The 22,331-nt window shown below is 34.3% G+C and overlaps 1 protein-coding gene across 1 annotated transcript; it reads right to left on the bottom strand.

Annotated features, from left to right (window-relative positions):
* Positions 1 to 21,831: 21,831 nt before the first annotated feature.
* LOC107963433 (cysteine proteinase inhibitor 1) lies at positions 21,832 to 22,331 on the bottom strand. The gene has a single exon (XM_016899953.2). The coding sequence runs from the start codon at positions 22,286 to 22,288 to the stop codon at positions 21,929 to 21,931; it is 360 nt and encodes a 119-aa protein (XP_016755442.1). The 5' UTR covers positions 22,289 to 22,331; the 3' UTR covers positions 21,832 to 21,928.

Genomic DNA, 22,331 nt, shown 5'->3' with positions numbered 1-22,331 from the left:
TTTCTGTAAACACTCTCTCCCTGAAAGTCTAGGCTTTTGTTTCTTCATATTTTTTTCAATAAAATTCCCTTTTCTATTTTTATATTTATTTTATTTTCCACCATTATCATGAGCCACTAAAATCTATCTAACCGAAAGTTGTCAATATTTCTCAAAAAAGGGTTCTTGAGGCCTAGAATCCGTACTTAGCCTTCTCGCCAAGTATTCATCATTTCTCCGCACTACGGGCTGACGCTTCCGTCCATGGCCCTTAAAAAGTAAGCTTTTCAGCATATGCAAAGGCGGCCGCTTTGTATGTTTTGGAAGGATTGCACAGTCGGTTTGTTAACTTACTGCATCAGAGGTTGGCGAGCCAAAGAGACAAAATGGCGTAGGATTCGCCATTGAGAAGCGTTGATCTAGCATAGATTACTAGTTAGAGTCAGGTTCCCTAAAAATCGTAAGTCTAATCTTTGGAGCTGGTGGTCGTAGGCGTCCTCTTCCACTATAACTAACTTACTTGAGTTGAGAAGGGTTACTTAAAAGCCAAGGATTGGACCCAAGGTTGAACGAGACAACCGGAGGCTGGAATCTCGCCACATAAGAAATTTCTCTTTTCCCAACTCTATTTATATTTCCTCATTTTAATTTCTGCAATTTATTTAATTTCGCAATTTCAATTCACTTTAAATTCTGTTTTTATTTTTCCAGATTCTTAATTTTTTTCAGGAACGCAGGTTTTCTTGACCAAGAAATTGTCCAGGATTTCAAGAAACGAGCATTGGTACAATCCGGTCCCTGAGGATTCGACCTTACTTCCCCTTTACTGTTATTTTTACTATTTTACAGGGAATAGGATATTTTTGGTGCTCTCAACGACACATCAATAACCATCGAAATAAAATAATTTTATGATTTAATGCATCTGAAATTGCAAGATTTTAAAATTGTAAGTGAGTATAACTTTACAATATTCATGATAAGTTCTCAAATTAACATTATGTTGGGAGAACACTACTTATGAGAACTTGTTAGAAAACTTTTTCAAGTTTTCATACTTTAAATGTACTTCTACAATAGTAATATCGTGAAAAAAAAGGTTGTTTACTTGTGGTTATAAAATAACAAGTTATTAAATAAAAAATAAATCATAAGGTCCAATCTTACTAAATTTGCTCCATTCCTTTAAGTGAATGTAGCAATATATGATAAATCTGAAAGACATAATATTAGATATGGACATGGTAAGTTGTTTTATAGTAGTAAAAATTGGTGGTCATAATAATTCTTCTCACCACTAGAAGTGGAAAATGTTGGAAATGAAGATAAATAGGAGAAGAACAAGAATGCTCAATAGAATCTTTTAAAGAGTGAAGATAACTTATGTTATTGATGTGGTATGAAAGACCATTGGTTGCATACCTATCGTACGCCTAAACATTAAGTATGAATTGTATCCTTTTTTTTCTGAATTGTGACACTGATTATCACACCCCAAATCTAGATGATCCAAATTGAAGGCGCATAGCTATGAAGTTGTTTGTTCTGACTCACTCTAGTAGTTAGTTCACCACATTGTAGCTTCTGGCGAACTAATGTTTTGGTGAATCGAGTATCCACCTATGGAAGTATATTAGGATTTAGTCTTTGACGTGTTCTTCAATAAAAGAAAGTTTCTTTTAATATATCAAGATTTAGTCTTTGATGTGTTCTTCAATAAAAGAAAGAATTTGATAAAAAAAAAAGTAAACCTTGTGTAGGTTATCGTCAAAGGTATATTACGCCTAGTTTTTTCAAGTACTGTTAAGAGCAAGTCTTGGTAACTAGGTCTGGTTTTAAACCAACTAAAATGACTGGACAAATAGCATATGAAAAAGACTCTCATTTATATTTTTCTTTCAAATTCTGAAATTTCCAGACACTTGTCAAATTCCACTAAACAAAAGTAGATTATATATATATATATCAGTGAGAAGGGTTCATGAAAAAGTTTCTTCTTCCTTAAAGATGACTCTTTAATTCTTTCTTTTTCTTAAATATTAAACATTAATTGTTGGTTGTTCTTCTTATGTAAACTGGAAGCTAAGGATTCTTGAGAATAAATAGAGGATATTTCATCTCTTCGAAAGTCTGGTAACTCTGCATATTAAGAGTAAGGGTGCTATAAAGTATATAAGCCCACCATCGATCAAGAGGCCAAGTTGTAGTGCCATGTCCTCTAATGTTGTCATGCATTAATCTCTGCACAAAAAGTGAAATGTCTACGTCTCAAGCCTCTAACATTAACCAATGTTGTAACCAATATAGGAATACTTTTTCAATGCCACGCACGAGTCACATTGTAAAACCTTGCATGAACAAGATATGCCTCAATGGCCGGATGTGGGTCCTTGATACCCAAATTCCAATACCGAATATTGTGCCTCCACGCATCTACATCTAACGGTGCCTGTAATAAAATAGATATATTAGTTATTTTTAATTATTTTCAATTATTTAAATATAAAAAAAACTTCTTAAGATGACATTTTTAAAAATTCATTTTTTTTTGCATACATCAAAAATTTTTCTGCATGCATTATTTTTCTTTTGCATTTTTGTACATGCATTTTTCTGCTTCAGCATTGTTCACTTTTTTGCATGATGCGTGCCTGCGTCTGTTGTCTGCGTCACATGCATTTTCTGTGTAAAAAATATTGAAGTCAGAACCCATGGTGCCGACTTTGAATATTTTACTAAATAAATCTTATACTCAATTAATTTGCTAAATAATTATTGGTTAAAATATGCCACAAGCCCCTATATTTGTCAAAAAATAGGAATTTAATTTTTGTACTTTTATTTTATGGAATTTAGTCATTCTATTTTTCATATTTCAAAATTCAAATTCAACTGTTAACATTCCTAATTTTTCTTTTTGTTAAATTCAAGTTAATTAAAGTCTTTTTTTAATTACATGACTATGAAATGAGTATTTTTTATTTGAAAAAAATCATAAAAATGAATTTAACAAAAAATTTAATAGTTTTAATAGTTGAACCTGAATTTTAAACTCTAAAAAATAAAATGACTAAATTCCATGAAATATAAATATAAGGACTAAATTCTTAATTTTTGAAAAGTACAAGAACTTGTGAAATATTTTAACCATGATTGTTTAAAGTAGTATATTTGGTAAATGAAAGTCCATAATATAGTATGGCACTTAAATAAAAATATTTATCATTGTGATGTGACATACTTGTTGTAACACCCCTTACCCGTATCCGATGCCGGGACAAGGTACGATGCATTACCGAACCTAAACATACACATACATGCAAAAACCGAGCCATAAAATTTCTTTTAATTCATAATATTCAAACACATGCATGTCGTCCCTTAATTGGGTCTACGAAGCCCAAAACATACATCGGAACTAATTTGGGACTAAACTGAGAGCTCTGAGAAGATTCGGGAAAACTTAGGAAATTTTCCCAAGAAACAGGGTCACACGCCCGTGTGGACATAGGGACACGCCCGTGTCCGCAGGACGTGTAACTTTCTGTTTATGACGTCAGCATGCAGATCGAACTACGCAGTCGGGCCACCGCCCGTGTCTCCAAGCCGTGTCCCTCACACGGTTGAGACACACGACCATGTCTCAGCCTATGTGGCTAACACTTAGGTTATTTTTCAAGCCATATTTCTCACCCATTTAATCATTTATCTTTACCAACATTTTAATACATTTATGAATCAATTTAAGGTATTCAACCAAGCCTTATAATTATCATCGTTTGTTCATTTCGTGGCCATATCAATTATGATAAAATCATAATAGTTTGAATCTCAAACTTACAAAATACAAGCCACACCAATGGCTAGTTACAATTATATCATTCATAAGCTAACATTGACTAATCAATTAATATATATCAGCCATAACTCTGTAATTTAAATATCTTTTCATAACAACTTATCTTGATTTCATACTATTTCATTTTTGAGCTTAAATAACCAAAGTATTTGAAATATCATTTTTATTCAAATTGTACACATGAGATACATAATTCCATAATTATGAATGAACACATTTATCAAACATATTCCATATTCATATATCAATGTCTTATGTTTCCATATATCAATAACCGTCATTTTCATGAATTTCGAGTTCAATTTCATAATTATTTGTCTCGTGTTCAGTTTCTTCCATGTCGGAACTTTATTCATTAAATCATTTGAAATATCAATACAAATGGACAGTACATTCAAGATGAACAATTATATAATCACAAATGAATTAATTCATCAACCAAGTTCTATACTCATGTCATATCAACTCGTACTTCCTTATATCACATAGTTCCATGTAACACTTACCAAACTTTTTTAAATTGGTGAACATCTTACGGAATTGAGTACTTCGTTTTCTCGATGCCGTAGTTCAACTATGGTCTTACACATCTTCACATAATGATGCCATAGCCCAGCTATGGTCTTACACGTATTCACATATCGATGCCATAGCCCAGCTATGGTCTTACATGTAATCACATATCACATATCGATGCCATAACCCAGCTATGGTCTTACATGTATTACATATCACATATCGATGCGATAGCCCAGCTATGATCTTACACGAATCACATATCTCACTGATGCCATATCCCAGATATGGTCTTATACGGTAGCATATATCATACCGATGCCATATCCCAGATATGGTCTTATATGAAAATCACTTGTCACTTGTAGCCGAAGCTATCACTATTCACTGATCAGGTAGCCGGAGCTGCCATTTTTCACTGATCAGGTAGCCGAAGCTACCACTTTTCACTGATCAAGTAGTCGAAGCTACCACTTTTTACTGATCAGGTAGCCGAAGCTACCACTTTTCACTGATCAGGTAGCCGAAGCTACCACTTTTTACTTGTCATTTGTCCTTGATCAGATAAGTTTAGCCGAAGCTATCACTTATCACTTTCACTTGTCCTTGATTAGATAAGTGTAGCCGAAGCTATCACTTATCACTTTCACTTATCCTTGATCAGATAAGTGTAGCCGAAGCTATCACTTATCACTGGTTGCCATAGTCCAACCATATTCTTTTCCGTCAATTCACCTTGTCACTGAACTGAAGTGCTCAATTTGATCATTTATTCAATTTTCATGCTTTTACATTATTCACAATTTTATCATCAATACATATGAAATAACACATCATGAAATTCATAAAATTAACAAATAATCACTAAAATTTAGCCATATAAACTCACAAGTTTAATTTTTGTATTATAATGATAATCATAATTTCATAATAAATATTCTAAATAAAACATTATATCATTTCTAATTCAATACTTATCGATTATAATCGGGCATGTGATCAATTTATACACGAGTCATTCATATATTTTTCCTCCTCATCCTCTCCATCCACATCCTTGGTATAAATAACACACTTGTAAGTAACCTTATCCATAATATTCACTAATTACTTATGTGAATATTCAAGCTATCCACCCGTGTAATAGTCACTAAATTATTTATATCTGGAGCTACGGAACTCAAAATTAAGATCCGCTAATTTTTCCTGAAACTAGACTCACATATCTTCTTACCATAAAATTTTCAGAATTTTTGGTTTAGCCAATAAGTACAGTTTATTCTTTAAAGTCACCCTTGTTCTGCTGTCTGACAGTTCTGACCCTTCTTCACTAAAAATTAATTATCTCTTCATATAGGATTTTAATGATATTCATGTTTGTTTCTCTTGAAAATAGACTCATTGAGGATTCTATATATATAAATTTAAGCCCCTAATTTTTTTTATTTTTATGATTTTTCAAAGTCAGAACAGGGGAACCCGAATTCGTTCTGACCTTGTCTCACAAAATTCATTATATCTCATGATTGACAAATCCATTGCTTACACCGTTTCTTCTATAAGAAACTAGACTCTATAAGCTTTAATTTCATATTTTTTTCATCTTCTAATTCGATTTCTACAATTTATGGTGATTTTTAAAAAGTTAGTCTACTGCTGCTGTCAAAACTTATTTTAGTGCAAGCTATTTATTACCATATTTTCCTTAAGCTTTTAATAATTAACAATTTCATCCCTACTCAATTAGCCTCTCAATTGAGATGATTTTTCTCAATTAAAAATTTATTCTATCACTTTAAACTACTTTGAAACCCTTGAAGATCATAATTTCAGCACTAGACTTTAATTCCAAACATTTTCACAATTAGGTCCTCAAATCAATTTCCATCAATTTTACTTGATAAAATTATCATATATCAAAACTAAAGCTTCAATTCTATGTTTATTCATCATGTTCTTCCAGCGCTCATCCATAAAAACTTTAAAAATTATCCATGAAATCAAAAACTAATGAAATAGTAAGTTGGACCCAATTGTAAAAGTTCAAAAACATAGAAATTTCAAGGAGAAAACAAGAATTAAACTTACATGAAGCTATAGTATGAAAACCAGCTTGAACCCTCTTCCATGGCTGTTCTTCAGCTGATGAAAATGAAGAGAATTCAAGAGAAATCTAGATATTCCCATTTGGTCCCATTTTTATTTAGTTAATTTTGAAAATTTTCCAATTTTGCCCTTAATTCACCCATTTCCTGATTTTTCTCAGCTATTGCCGCCCAAAATATCTCCTATGGGCTTATTTTTACTTTAGGTCCTTCCTCATTTGACAATTGTGCTATTTAATCCTTTTAGCAACTTTTACACCTTTTTCAATTTAGTCCTTCTTATTTAATTAACCACCCAAACGTTAAAATTTTCTGGCGAAATTTTAATACTACCTTATTGGTACTCCGTAAATATTTATAAAAATATTTACGGCTCGATTTATAAAATCGAGATCTCGATACCTGTTTTCCTCAATTTCTTAACTTAATAAATCTTTATAAAACACAAATTACTAATTTAAAAATCTCTCAAAATCATATTTGACTCATAATTATTAAATAAATAAATTTACGAGCTTATATTTTGAATTTAGTGGTCTCAAACCACTATTCCCAACATCATTGAAAGTCGGCTATTACACTTGTGGTCAAAGAAATGTTGACACGACACCTTATCACATGTCACGTGAACAATGGAAATGTTAAAATATTTAAAAAAAGCTAAAAATTCAAAAGAAAAAGAAAAATGTAAAAGAAAATCTTAAAAATTCAAAATTACATTTTTAAAATATCAAAGAATTTCAAATATAAACATTTTCAATAAAATAAAATAAAACATTTAAAAATCTGAAAAGAAATTATATATATTTGAAATCTAGAAAAGAACTTAAAAACATATTATAAAAATGGAATTAATTTAAAATTGAAAGAAAAATATAATGTTAAAAATTTATATTTCTTTTATAAAAAATATAAAAAAATACCTTAAATATTTAAGTTTTATTTTTCTATATTTTAAATTTTTTTAAGAATTTTCAAAGTTTTTAAGAATAAAATGTCTCTTTTCTTTTAGATTTCAAAAATTATTTTTATATTTTTAATTTTGATTTAATATTTTAAATATTTACTTTTAAATTCTTTTTGAAAATTTCTATTTTTCAAAAATTTAAAACCTTTTCTATTTTTTTTCTCTTTTTTCATGTGCAATGACTGTAACACATGATATGATGAGGGTATCATGTGTTAGTGTCTAACTAGCTAGAAAAGTACCATGTCATGCTTTCGTTACAACTAGAGTAATGCATCCAATGAAGGAAACTATAGGTACCTAATTGTGATATGAGATGAGATATGATTTAGGGATTAAATTGCATATTATATCTCTTATATTTGTGTATTTTTTTGAAGAAATATTTGTTAACTCTAAGTATATATTCATTTATTGGTGACGAATTTCTTAAAATTTATGCCTTTTTTATATTTTAATTATTTTTGTATTATTGTATTAATATATAATCTTATTATATCCAAAGTTAGGTGATCCTTTAATTGAGAAAAAAATCAAAATGTGATAGATATGAGTTTTCTATACTATAATATAGTTTATTGCGATTTCTTTAAAGTGTTACAAGTATAATACAAATGCATATTTAAGTGACTACAAGTATTCATTTATTATGGCACAGACCGTCTGATTAATCACAAAGTAGAATCAAACAATTACAAGCACAATCAAACTAAAAATTGGTACAATCAGAACAAAAGCCAACAAACTACACTAACTAGATTGAAACTCATACCACACATGGTGAAACTTGAAAACCCACGATATAATTACGCAAGGTGGGTCTCGAACCTGGGTACTCAAGACCCAAATCCTCCCCTTTTGACAAGTGAGATTTATCACGAGTTAAACAACACCAATTCAATTGGAATTAGGTTATGGGGGTTACAATTTATATATGTCATCTCAGAAATCTCAGTTTTGTATGCACATGTTTTATGAGTACAATACAATTTTGGTTTAATAGAAAATATTCTACCCCACCGCTACACACCAAAATGGAAGTTCCCTTGAACTCTAACCACCTACACATCAGGTTGTGGTTTAACCACCAATGGTTTGTAGATAAACTGCCGATGACAGTGAACACACAACAAAATCCCGTAAATGGAATTTTCCTCTCGTTGTGGATACACAACAAAAATCTTGCAGATGGAATCTACTCCTGGCTGTGGATACACTATAAATTTAAAAGAAATGTCACAACTCCTTCAAGAGAATAAGACTCATTGCTAGTTGTGATAACATCTACAAAGGAATCAGACTCTAAAGATAAGCCATTCAAATAGTGGCAATCTGTTCAACCTCAGACATGCCATTACCACATGCAGTCAAAGCATCACAAATCTCTTTAATATAAGTCAAGTAATCACGCATAGAAAGATTACCTTTCTTTATGGCTTGTAATTTGCAATGAAGATGCATAACATAAGTAATTAAATGTGTTGAAAAAATACACATAAACTGACTCCAAATATCGTAGCTATAGTTTTAGATCCAACAAGCTGAGATAAGATGATAAATGCACGGTTTAGGTGAAATTTATTAAAGTTAATTCAACCAATCTGCCAATTTTAAAGTTTGGAAAATCAGTTGGCTTGCGATGCATTTTTGGATGGGATCTAGGCATTATTGGGTTGGGATGTTTGTATAGCATTTGAAAAGACCTCTCTTAGCTTCGAAACGCACTTTGAATCACTTGATTTCGAGTCCGAGAGCTCAAGTTATGATCATTTTACTGAAAATTGCACAAGTCAAATTTTTGGATAGGATTATTACAAGTTTCAGGCTTTAATTCGAGTTTAAATCATATTGGATTCAAGTTTACTGCATAATTTTGATTATATATGAGTCCAATATTGTATCTATTAGGTTTTATCATTTTATTATTTATTTATTCTGAATTTTAGGATATTTTTAAGTATTTAAAGTTGTTTAGAATTTTTATGTTTATTAGTTAACAAGAAAGTTTAGTTCTACTAAAACTACTTGTTTAGATTAATTGGAGTTTCATTATACTTGAAAGTTTTATTTTGATGTAATTAGTTAACTTATATAAATGCCTCTTCATTATTCATTAAAAGGGATTGATTAATTCATTAATAAAATTTTTAACTCTTAGAGTTAATTTTTTTCGTGCAATATTACTTTCTTATAATTTTTAGAAGTGGTGTCTTCTTCTCAATTTTCATCAAGGAGTCATGGGAATCCATCCTTCATCCTTCAATTTTCCAAGGATTATTTATTAGAGGGTTGATTGAAGCCATTTATTTAATTTGTTGAGGTTTATATCTCAAAGGGTCCAATTGAACAACTATCTTCTATGAATATTCATCTGTTTATTATCCATCTTCCATCTTTTAATTTGCATTTTCTTTATTTATTTATGTTTTGAATCATTATTTATTTTTTATTCTTGAATTTCATATTTTATTTGTTTTCGTTTTTTTTGTTTCTAAATTTGTTTGTTTCTTCTTTCAGGTTATCCAATTTTTTTTTTCAATTCGAACGACTTGAATACGATCTCGGTCCATTGCTCCCTATCATAAGAGAGAATGACTGATGGTGGATAGTAACTAGGATGCCAAGGCACAGTCCTGCTTTACAAACTAAAGATACTTAGGATTATCAAACTTAGCACTAGAAGAAGAAATCATATGCTTGGTAGGTACAACGATTGATCCATCCAAGAACCCTTCCAAGCTATGGCTTTAAATTGTGATAAGAACTTGTTACTTCCAGAGTAAAAAACTTGTATCATCAAGACACACATTAATCATCTTGTTCCAGAGTAAAAATTTTAACCCTTTACCCGATTCGATCGCCAGAGAAAATCACATACATTTCCAACTTTAAACATTTAAGTTAACAATACAAAAAAAATTCATAATCCATGCATAATATGGTTTACAAACAAATCCAAGTCTCAATCGAGCTTACAAAAGCTCTTAAACTAACCCAAGAACAAATAAGGACTTAATTGAAAACTTAACAAAAAGTATAGAAATTTATGCCAACAGGGGTCACATGGTCGTGTACCTAGGCCGTGTGATAATTTGTAACCGTATGGAGAAGGAGTCGCTCGACCATGTATCCAGGCCATGTAACTCACTGAAACCATGTGGACTTAAATGCAAAAATTCATTGAAAAAACACACGGCTGTATGTAACGCCCCAATTTTCGCGAATTCTGTGAATGTTGGCATAGGTTTAATTATGTTAGTGGGCCTCTAGAAGGCCCAAGCTTAAGATAGAACCTGGTAATTTTAGTTAATTTTTGTTCCATAAGAAAAAGGGAGTGAAATTATGAAATATGACTTATGTGAAAATGTTTGAAAATGCTATAGGCTAATTTGTAGTGGCCAAATAAATAGTAGTGCAAAATAGGAGGATTTGCATGTCAAATTCCCCACTTTTAATGTAGTAGCCGGCCAAGGTGATGGATAGTTGATAATGTATGCATTTTAGCATTTTAATATTTAATGGATGATAGGCATTAGCATTTTAATAGTTAATGGATGATGGGCATGGTAAGCATTATGGGCATATTTTTATTGGAATTATGGCATGAGTATGGCACAAATATTAGGATATCATTTATGTGTCATAAAATGTTGAGTGATAAGAATAACAAAAGGAAGTAAAGGAAGGTTTTTGTTCATTCTTTGTTCTTCATAGCCGAATTTGAGAGAGAGCAAATAGGGGAGGAAACCCTTGAATATTCGGTCACTAGGAGGGGGGAAAATTGAAGGTAAGTTCTTGGTACTTTGCTTCTATCTTGATGTTCATGAGTTCTTCTTGATTCTACCCTAACTCATGAAGCATATTTTGGTTTTTGGTTGTTGTTTCATGTTCTTTTGATGAAAAATGGAAGATAGGTGAAGTTGAGCCAAACAAATGAGCATGCATGTGCCTTAGATGCTAAGGGGAAAAATCAGCTAACATGTTGTGCTTTAAAATGATGAAATGGAGATTATACTTAAGTAAAATCATAGATATGTGATGATTGATTGGTGATATACATGTTTAAATAACAAGCATGCAAGTTAGGTGTGAAAGAGTGATTTGGTAATAAATCTGCTTGGGACAGCAGCAGTAACGTGACTTTGGAAAATCACCATAAATTGTGGAGATGAATTCGAAGCTGAATAAATTATGTAATTAAATCTTAATGAGTCTAGTTTCAAATGAAATAAACGAGAACATATTTTGAATTCTGTACAATGAGAAATTTGATTCGCAATGAAGAGTGGTCAGATTAGTCAAGCAGTGAAACATAGGAAACTTTGAGAAAAATCTGGTATTGATTGGCTAAACCAAAAATTCTGAAAATTTTATGGATAGAATATATATGAGTCTATTTTCAGGGAAAATTAACGGCACTTGATTTAGAGTTTCGTAGCTCCAGTTCTAAATGATTTAGTGACTGTTACTCAGGAAGACAGCTTGCAGTGAAATTATGATTATGTGGTAAACATTGAAAAAAATTTGTTAATGAGCTGCTTATTGATTTCTTATAGGCTTACTATGACCTATAGGTGTGGTTGGCCGAATATTGTAAGGGGTTAATACGTAGTTTGTATTTGAATAGTTAGATTAACGTGTTAGTAATCCAATTGTAGGCGGTTCGTGTGTGGATCTCGTCAGCATATCGTCGCAAACAGGTGTGTAACTAACACCCTTTTTCTTAGTCTAGATCGGAAAAAGTCGAAAAGCCGAAATGCTGAAAACCGGTATTTTGTAGATTTGCGAGTGTGCGAATGCTCGTGAGATAAATCGATTAATGTTTTTGGTAAGCTGCAATGTTTGGACTGCAAAGTGCATGATTTCTGTGCCCTCGATATTTTTGGGCTTAATGGGCCAAAATTGGAATGATGGGCCAACGGGCCCAATTCGGTAAGAACCCTCGATAGTGATTCTGTTAGTACGTGAAAGGTAGGAATATGCATGAAAACCCTAAAATAGATAAATTACTGAAATACCTTTAAAAATGAAAAATTTACAGTTTTACCCCTAGGAGATAAATTACCGAAATACCCCTAGGGTTAAATTGCCCTAAATGCATGTTTAACTGTTGTTATTTACTGCATGCCATGTTGTTATTATCTGATGCATGGGACTGGGATATTGACGGAGGAAGTACTGAAAGTGGCTTGTCCACGTACTGGAGGCTTTGCCTCAATTTACTGTTAACTGAGCAGCAAGGCTGCAACTGTGGAGTGTTGGGCTGGGTGGGTTGAGCTATTCCCCACATGGAGTGTATGGCTGGTACGGGTGGAGTGTAGTGGTTGGTGGGTTGAGTAGTCTCCCCAAATGGGCTTGCATATGTTTACTGATGTTGCATGTATTTTGAAATGGGCCTATGAGCCATACTGTTATCTGAATAAGGGGCTAAGGCCCAGTTTATTATAATCTGAAAAGGGCTCTGGCCCAGTACCACTGTTACCTGAATGAGCTTAGGCCCAATGGGCTTGAGCTGACTTGGGCTTTGAATGGGTTTTCCTTACATACTGAGTTTCCCCAAACTCACCCCTTCTTTAACCTTGCAGGTGAGCCTTGATGTGGGTGACTTGGAGCCGGAGGGGATTCAGAGTGGCCATCGTGAATACTTTTGGCTTCAAAAAAGAGACTGGTTTTCTTAAGTTATTTTTAATTACTATTTAATTTTTGGGTTGTAATAAGGCCTTTTTAACTTTATTTTCTTATTTGATTTTTCTGGGATTATATTATTAAAAACAAATTTAAATTGATGGATACTAATTCAAATGGGCTAGACTTAGGGCGTGATTCCAAAATGATACTTGTTTTTTTTAAAATAACACGACGTCACGAATATTCGATTTACCAAAGATAACCACTCAAAGAAATTTCAACTTGTTATAACCAAGTGTGGCAATAGATGTGGGCATGTCTAGGATTGGATCCAATCGGAGAGCTTGGTACTTAAACAGCCTTCATGGCTCACCTCCTCTGTTATGGATACCTACCTGGTGCCCAGCTTCCATTCACTTGGTTAGTTTGACAAAAGTCGGCTTTTTAAAATACTAAAAAAGGAACACGGGTTTTTTACTTCAAAGTGCCACGTCGGATTCGGCCTTAACGTCTGGGCTGGGTTTGGAGTGCTACATTTAGTGGTATCAGAGCCTAAGTTGCAACAACTCAACTGTGGATCGGGTCCAAAAAGGGTTTTCAAAACTTTATGCCAAAAAAAAGGGTATTTTTGGAAAAATCTGACTTTTGAAAATTTCCTGTTTAAAGGAGATAATCTCCGAACTTGTTTTTTTTAACACAAATGTTTGGAAATTGGATTTCAAAAAGTCTAAATCTTTTGAGTTTATCTGAAAACTGATGAGGTGGCACACTGAATCCCCGGCACCATGGCTGTAAGTACTATTCTGTTTTATATACTAAACTATACTGTAGTTAGTACTAAACCTTAGAGATAGTACTATAGATAATATAGCGTAAAGGCTACGAAACTGAGACTGTAGGGTAAACTATGCCCTAGGAAACTCAGACAGTAGCTAAACTATGGTTACGCGAGAACAACTCTGAAACCTTATCTGTTCATAAGATATTCTATAATAAACTATGGAAACAGTAAACTAACTGCATAAAATTCGTAATCAGATAAATCGATATGAGTACGAGAGCTACTCGGGGAAGAGGCCGTGTTCGAGGCCGTGGTCAAGGCCGTGGTCGAGGCCGAGGTAGTACTTAAGCTGGATCTTCGTCTTTTGGCCACGGGGGATGACGCTCTGTCCCAGGCCATGTTAAGAGTTTTGGAAAGGGTGGTCGGAGCTAATATCGGGCCCATGAATAGGGGGTCTATTTCTGAGCGACTCCGGGCCAACGGAGCGGAAGTTTTTAGGGCTGTATCTGGAGTAGCCCCAAATGTGGCTGAATATTGGCTGGAAGCCACGGAGCAGATTATGGATGACTTGGACTGCTCAGTAGAGCAAAAGTTAAAAGGAGCAGTATCCTTACTACGGGACGAGGCGTATCAGTGGTGGATCACTGTGAGAGAGGGTACCCCAGTTGAGAGGGTAACTTGGGAGTTGTTTAAGTAGTCCTTCAAGGCGAAGTATGTCGGAGCTAGCTATGTGGATGCGCGAAGGAAGAAATTCCTGAACCTGACCTAGGGTGGTAAGACCGTTGCTGAATATGAGGCAGAGTTTCTGCGATTGAGACGGTATGCTAATGGTATTGTCTCTACCGAATACGAGCGCAGTGTTCGCTTTAAGGATGCCCTCAGGGATGAGCTAAAGGTGCTCATAGCTCCGTAGACAGAGCGCGATTTTGCTGCACTGGTAGAAAAGGCTAAGATAGCCGAAGAGGTGAAGCAAGTTGAACGAAAGAACCGCGACAGGGATTGAAATCGATTCAGGAGAGATGCTGGACCAACTGACGCTGCAAACCAGAATGTTAAGAGAGCTAGGATGGAGGAACCAGTTCGAGCGGTTACGGTGAATACTGTTAGACCACAAGCTTATGGAGATTGTGGTAGAATGCATCTGGGGGAATGTTGGAAACGTTTTAGGGCTTGTCTTCGTTGTGGATCAAAGGAACATAAGATCAGGGATTGTCCTAAGAGGCCAGCTCAGGCTCAAGTGGTTGAACAAAGGGCTGTGCAACCCATGCAAATAGCGCAAGGTGGACCGTCGCCGTCGAGAGGTCATGGCCGAGGTCGAGGTGGCAATGGCCATGGACGTGGGGCACCTGGCAAGGGTACTGTTAACACTGAGGCTCATCAGCCAGCTTTGGTATATCCTGCTCGTCGCCGCGAGGAGGGTGACGCACCTGACATCATAACTGGTACGTTTTTTATTTCTAGCATGCCATATACTGCCTTGGTGGATGTTGGATCTACTCATTCCTATGTTGCATGTGCCATATCTGGGTCATTGGGTGTGCACTCTGAGGAGATTGTGAGTGGGGTATCTGTACTAAGTCCTTTGGGTCACTCGGTTAGGGTAGACAAACTGTATAGGGATGTACCCTTAGAAACTCAAGGTAAGAGTTTCCCTGGAGATCTGATGGAGTTACCGTTCGGAGAGTTTGATCTTATTTTGGGAATGGACTGGCTTGTTAAGCATAAAGCGACTCTGGATTGTGCTGCTAAACGAATGGTGTTAAGGACCACAAAGGATGAGGAGGTTATGGTGATAGGTGAGCGAAGGGATTATTTGTCCAATGTAGTGTCGGCATTAAGAGCCGAAAAGTGGATTCGGAAAGGTTGTGAGGTCTATTTGGCATTTGTAAGTCAGTCAGAAGAGGAGGGACTGACAGTAGATAAGGTTAGGACCGTAAAGGAGTTCCAAGATGTTTTTCCGGAGGAGCTTCCAGGATTGCCTCCGAACCGAGAATTTGAGTTTGGAATAGATTTGTTGCCTAGAACGGCGTCTGTGTCCATCGTACCATATAGGCTGGCACCGAAGGAGTTAGTGGAGTTAAAGGCTCAAATTCAAGAGTTGTTGGATAGGGGCTTCATTAGGCCAAGCATGTCTCCATGGAGAGCACCGGTGTTATTTGTGAAGAAAAAGGACGGGACAATGCGCATGTGCATCGATTACCGCCAGTTGAACAAACTGACGATAAAGAACAAATACCCTCTGTCGAGGATTGATGATTTATTTGACCAACTTAGAGGAGCTTCGGTATTTTCCAAGATTGACCTTCGATCTGGATACCATCAATTAAGGGTAAAGGAAATGGATATTCATAAGACAGCATTCAGGACTCGATATAGTCATTACGAGTTCCTGGTTATGCCGTTTTGGTTGACGAACGCACCTGCCGCTTTCATGGATCTGATGAATCGAGTGTTCCAACCTTACTTGGACTGATTCGTGGTAGTTTTCATCGATGATATTCTGGTATATTCGGAAACCGAGGAGAAACATGAGGAGCATCTACGTATTGTGCTGCAAGTGCTGAAAGAAAAGAAACTGTATGCAAAGTTTAGTAAGTGTGAATTTTGGTTGCGAGAAGTGGCTTTTCTAGGTCATGTGGTTTCTGCTGAAGGAATTAAAGTGGATCCTCGAAAAGTTGAGGCAGTTCTGGGATGGAAGCCACCAAAATCAGTATCGAAAATTCAGAGTTTTCTAGGTGTGGTAAACATTGACAAAAATTTGTTAATGAGCTGCTTATTGATTTCTTATAAGCTTACTATGACCTGTAGGTGTGGTTGGCCGAATATTGTAAGGGGTTAATACGTAGTTTGTATTTGAATAGTTAGATTAACGTGTTAGTAATCCAATTGTTGGCGATTCGTGTGTGGATCTCGTCAGCATATCGTCGCAAACAGGTGTGTAACTAACACCCTCTTTCTTAGTCTAGATCGGCAAAAGTCGAAAAGCCGAAATGCTAAAAATCGGTATTTTGTAGATTTGCGAGTGTGCGAATGCTCGTGAGATAAATCGATTAATATTTTTGGTAAGCTGCAATGTTTGGACTGCAAAGTGCATGATTTCTGTGCCCTCGATATTTTTGGGCTTAATGGGCCAAAATTGGAATGATGGGCCAACGGGCCCAATTCGGTAAGAACCCTCGGTAGTGATTCTGTTAGTACGTGAAAGGTAGGAATATGCATGAAAACCCTAAAATAGATAAATTACTGAAATACCTTTAAAAATGGAAAATTTACAGTTTTACCCCTAGGAGATAAATTACCGAAATACCCCTAGGGTTAAATTGCCCTAAATGCATGTTTAACTGTTGTTATTTACTGCATGCCATGTTGTTATTATCTGATGCACGGGATTGGGATATTGACGGAGGAAGTACTGAAAGTGGCTTGTCCACGTACTGGAGGCTTTGCCTCAATTTACTGTTAACTGAGCAGCAAGGCTGCAACTGTGGAGTGTTGGGCTGGGTGGGTTGAGCTATTCCCCACATGGAGTGTATGGCTGGTATGGGTGGAGTGTAGTGGTTGGTGGGTTGAGTAGTCTCCCCAAATGGGCTTGCATATGTTTACTGATGTTGCATGTATTTTGAAATGGGCCTATGGGCCATACTATTATCTGAATAAGGGGTTAAGGCCCAGTTTATTGTAATCTGAAAAGGGCTCTGGCCTAGTACCACTGTTACCTGAATGGGCTTAGGCCCAATGGGCTTGAGCTGACTTGGGCTTTGAATGGGTTTTCCTTACACACTGAGTTTCCCCAAACTCACCCCTTCTTTAACCTTGCAGGTGAGCCTTGATGTGGGTGACTTGGAGCCGGAGGGGATTCAGAGTGGCCATCGTGAATACTTTTGGGTTGAAAAAAGAGACTGGTTTTCTTAAGTTATTTTTAATTACTATTTAATTTTTGGGTTGTAATAAGGCCATTTTAACTTTATTTTCTTATTTTATTTTTCTGGGATTATATTATTAGAAACAACTTTAAAATTGATGGATACTAATTAAAATGGGCTAGACTTAGGGCGTGATTTCAAAATGATACTTGTTTTTTTTAAAATAACACGACGTCACGAATATTCGATTTACCAAAGATAATCACTCAAAGAAATTTCAACTTGTTATAACCAAGTGTGGCAATGGATGTGGGCATGTCTAGGATTGGATCCAATCGGAGAGCTTGGTACTTAAGTAGCCTTCATGGCTCACCTCATTTGTTATGGATACCTACCTGGTGCCCAGCTTCCATTCACTTGGTTAGTTTGACAAAAGTCGGCTTTTTAAAACACTACAAAAGGGAACACGGGTTTTTGACTTCAAAGTGGCACGTCGGATTCGGCCTTAACGTCTGGGCCGGGTTTGGGGTGCTACACTGTATGACTGGGTCATCTAGCAGACTAAAATCGTGTGAAAATTAGATGACCAATTCAACATCATTCACACGAGAGTGTGGCCAGCCCATGTGACAGTTAGGAACTGTATGGTACATATGCTTCCTAATTTCTAAAGAGCACACGACCGTGTCACTAGCCCATGTATGACACACGATCGTGTGTCAGCCCGTGTGGTACATAATAGGTCATTAATTGTATAACGCAAACTAACCATTAAAAAGGGACCTAAAATATGCATCTTAGCCAACATATATACCTATTCAAATATGCACATTCCATGCCAAAAATACAACTTATAACATCTCCCTAAAAACCTAACCAATATGCCACAATTGGCCCCAGATCACAACAAAACTAATCCAAGCTAATCACTTTCAAACATACAACAACATCAATGCCTATACATTTACCATACCAGTCCCATTTCAAGATGTTATAACACAACAACTAAAGTATGCTCAATATCAAGGGCATATATGCATATACAAGATTCAAACCAACCAAGATAACAACATCACTTTTATACATTAAACTTATAATCACATCAAAAGAAACCAATTCATAAGTTTCAATCTCAAACATACATATGACCATTTACACTTATTTATATGCCACTTATAAACGGGCCAAAATATTCAAAAGTCTATTGAATTGCAAGGTGGATAGTGTGAGCTCCGATTTTATCCAACCGATTGCTCGTTTTCCAACAATCTACAAGAAAGAAAATTAAACAAATGTAAGTTTACTCAAAGCTTAGTAAGTTCATACAAAAATTAACACAACTTACCTGGCATTCCATAAATCAAGAATTGAACATAAATATACAGAACATGGTATTCCTTGACACCTTATACAAATCGTGCCATAACCACTGGTTACTACTTTATCACATATAAACATAACATGTATATAAGTAAACATATTAACCATGATCAATTCATGAATTACATTAGTAAACATATAAATCCCCTTTAGATTGAATTTCATGATTTATTTTCGCCCAGAGAACTATAGCAAATTAAACTCGGATACTTGGGATAGAATTGCTCACACGAGTTGTGAAATAACCTTGCTCCCACGAGCTATAATTTGAGACATTAACCTTTACTTGATGTTGCTCACACGAGCTGCAACACATTCAGGATCTTAGCCATCGATAAGGTATCCAACACTAGTACATAGTACCTGATACTTTTAGACACTAGTACAAAGTACCTGGTGCATTTAAACCCTAATGACGTGTCATTCGTATCCTAATTATTCATTAAGTTCACTCGGGCCTTAATTTCATATTCGATCTATTTCAATCCTTTAACATCATAATATACATATAATAAAACAATTTGCATTTACATTTTACCTACATTTATTAATTAAACCTCAATTTATAGTTTAGTCCTTCAATACCAAATTCATTAGTTTTGGTAATTCCATCACAAATAACACACATATATGTGTATCCAAGACAAACATATCAAATATTAAACAAAATAAGTATAGTACGAAATAACTATCAAATACTAAATGAAATAAGTATAAACACCAATGACTATTTTGCAGTTTTCCCTTTTCCCCAATTATCTTTAACTAGCTTCAAATCTTGATCTATGTAATAGTTAATTTCAAATTATCAATTCTAAATACCTTATAATGTATAAATATATGCATATGACCCTTTTAATAACATTTTAAAAAATTTCCCTAAACGTTTACATTTTATTCAACTTAGTCTCTAAAACCAAAACCTTCATATCTTTTACAATTAAGCCCTATTTTTCATCTGATTACAGTTCTATCCTTTTATAACCTTTAGAATAAAAAAGTACATAAACTTCATATCAAACTCAACATAATCTCAATTTAGTCCTTAAACTCAAAACTAACAAAATCCACTTTACAAGTTAGTCTTACTTAACATGCAATCATTTATCACTAAAAACTTCAACAATCATTAGTGGCAACATTTCAAAACTTTAACAATTTTGTGAAATAGTCTCTAGGCTAGCTAAATCAAGCTCCCAGGATTCCAAAAATATAAAAATTTAAAGAAATGGGTTATAATTCAGTTACCAATCACAACTGAAAGCTTTGAGCCCTAAGAGAGCTTTCAACAATGGTGATTTCAGTGGAAGTTTGAAGACGAAAGTATGAGTTCTTTCTCCTTCCACCTTAACCTATTTGTTTCTTTTATTTTATTTTCTTTTATTTTATTTAAACATAATTTATGATATATTTTAATCCATCCAAGCTTACCAAACCATCCACCTTAGTTAATATTAACTTAATTTCCAATAAATCCCTAGAGATTCCTTATTTAAGCCTTTTATCAACTAAAATTCAATAGTGATTAAGTTTTATAATTTTTATAATTTAGTCCTTATACCCTAATTAACTATCTATTCAATAAAATTTCTAGACCAAAATTAAATATAACGCTATAATAGACCTGTAAATATTAATAAATAATATTTTCTGACTCGTTCATCAAAAAATGGGGTTCCAAAATTACCATTTCCTGTACCACTGAAAACAAGTTGTCAGAGAGCACCGAGCAGCATCTTCTTCCACCATGACAAAATCAATCAAACAAGAAAAAAATCATAAAGCAAAAGCTCTGATACAATGTAAAAACGTTGAAACATTGAACAAGAGCAAAGAAAATAAAGGAAAATAAACACACAAACAATCTGAAATTTTATTAAATCAAAAACTCATTACAAAGATGCAACATAGTATTTACAGACTAAAAAAGAACCCTTCAGCTACTAAACAATCTTACAACCACTTGTCACAACTTGAGTGTAATAGACTAACTATCAACAATCAACAACTAAATTGCTCATAACAGTATAACAACCTAATAGATCAAAATGGTCCATACAACTCATACATTGATCAACAAAACACAATACTTATTCAAAAAATAGTAGAAATTGTTTCAAATGATTCCCCAATATTCACACTTCCAACTACAAAGTTTTCTTTCCTTTGTAATTTATCTATTTTATCAATAATTTAAGGTTTGATTACCTGTTTGATGTTTAATCTTGCAGACTATTTTCTCAAAAAACTAGCAGAAATTGAAAGTACTAAAGTAACTAATTTTATCATAAAAGAAGCTCATTGATTTGGGTTTCAAATTCAACAATGGGTCTAAAGATTTATATGAATAGTTCTTTAATAGAATATTTGAATAAAATCTTAATAGACTTTTTTTACAGAAACTTTTTTTTTTGTAGTTTAGCTTTTAAATTTCCAGTATTTATTTTTTTCAATTAACCTGTTTTAGACATCAATACGTTAGATAAACGAAAAATCATCATTAATATTAAATGAAATTTTTTAATCCACATTTTATTGGAGCAAAGAAGGGATAGAAGATTTCTATCCCGATTTTTTTGCTTTTTGGTGCGATGACTTGAACAAACAATGCCATGACCCCTCCCGATTAATACCATTATTTTATGAGAAATTAATACATTTTATTTTTCTTTTCTAATATTTGAAAAAAAAATAATATGATGTACTATTCAAGAAACTAAAAAAAAAGAAAAAAGAAAGAAAAACCCAAACTATTAGCATAGCAAGATTTTATTCTCCACTCATCACTTACATAACAAAAATGGACAATGATAACATACATGAACATCTACATTGTTATTATAATAAAATCTAATCCATGACGAGGGTAAAGGAGGTAAGATTTCTAAAATGCAGCCACGCCTTCTCCCACACCACAGCCTCGTATGTATTAACAGCGCTTCCGTCCTTTGCCTTCAAGACCAGTTTATAATTTATCCCAGAGACTACTTGAGTCTCGCCTTTCACCACCTCATCCAACTTTAAACTCACTTTTGACTGCTTGTTATACTCGTCAACAGCGAATTTTGCTATTTCCGTCACGTGTGGGTCCTTAATGTCCTTGATTGGCGTCCATCCTCCATCGAGAGCATCCTTTCTGGCATCGGAGAAAATGATGGGAAGGAAAAGGATGGATAGCAAGAGGATCAAGAAGCAAAAAATTTGCTGCATTTTGAGTCTGCTTTTTTTTTTCTTGGTTGGTTTTGGTTCTAGG

The sequence above is a fragment of the Gossypium hirsutum genome, chromosome A06, assembly GCF_007990345.1.
Source record: "Gossypium hirsutum isolate 1008001.06 chromosome A06, Gossypium_hirsutum_v2.1, whole genome shotgun sequence".
Taxonomy (NCBI): Eukaryota; Viridiplantae; Streptophyta; class Magnoliopsida; order Malvales; family Malvaceae; genus Gossypium; species Gossypium hirsutum.
This window is presented reverse-complemented; position numbering and strand designations above follow the sequence as displayed.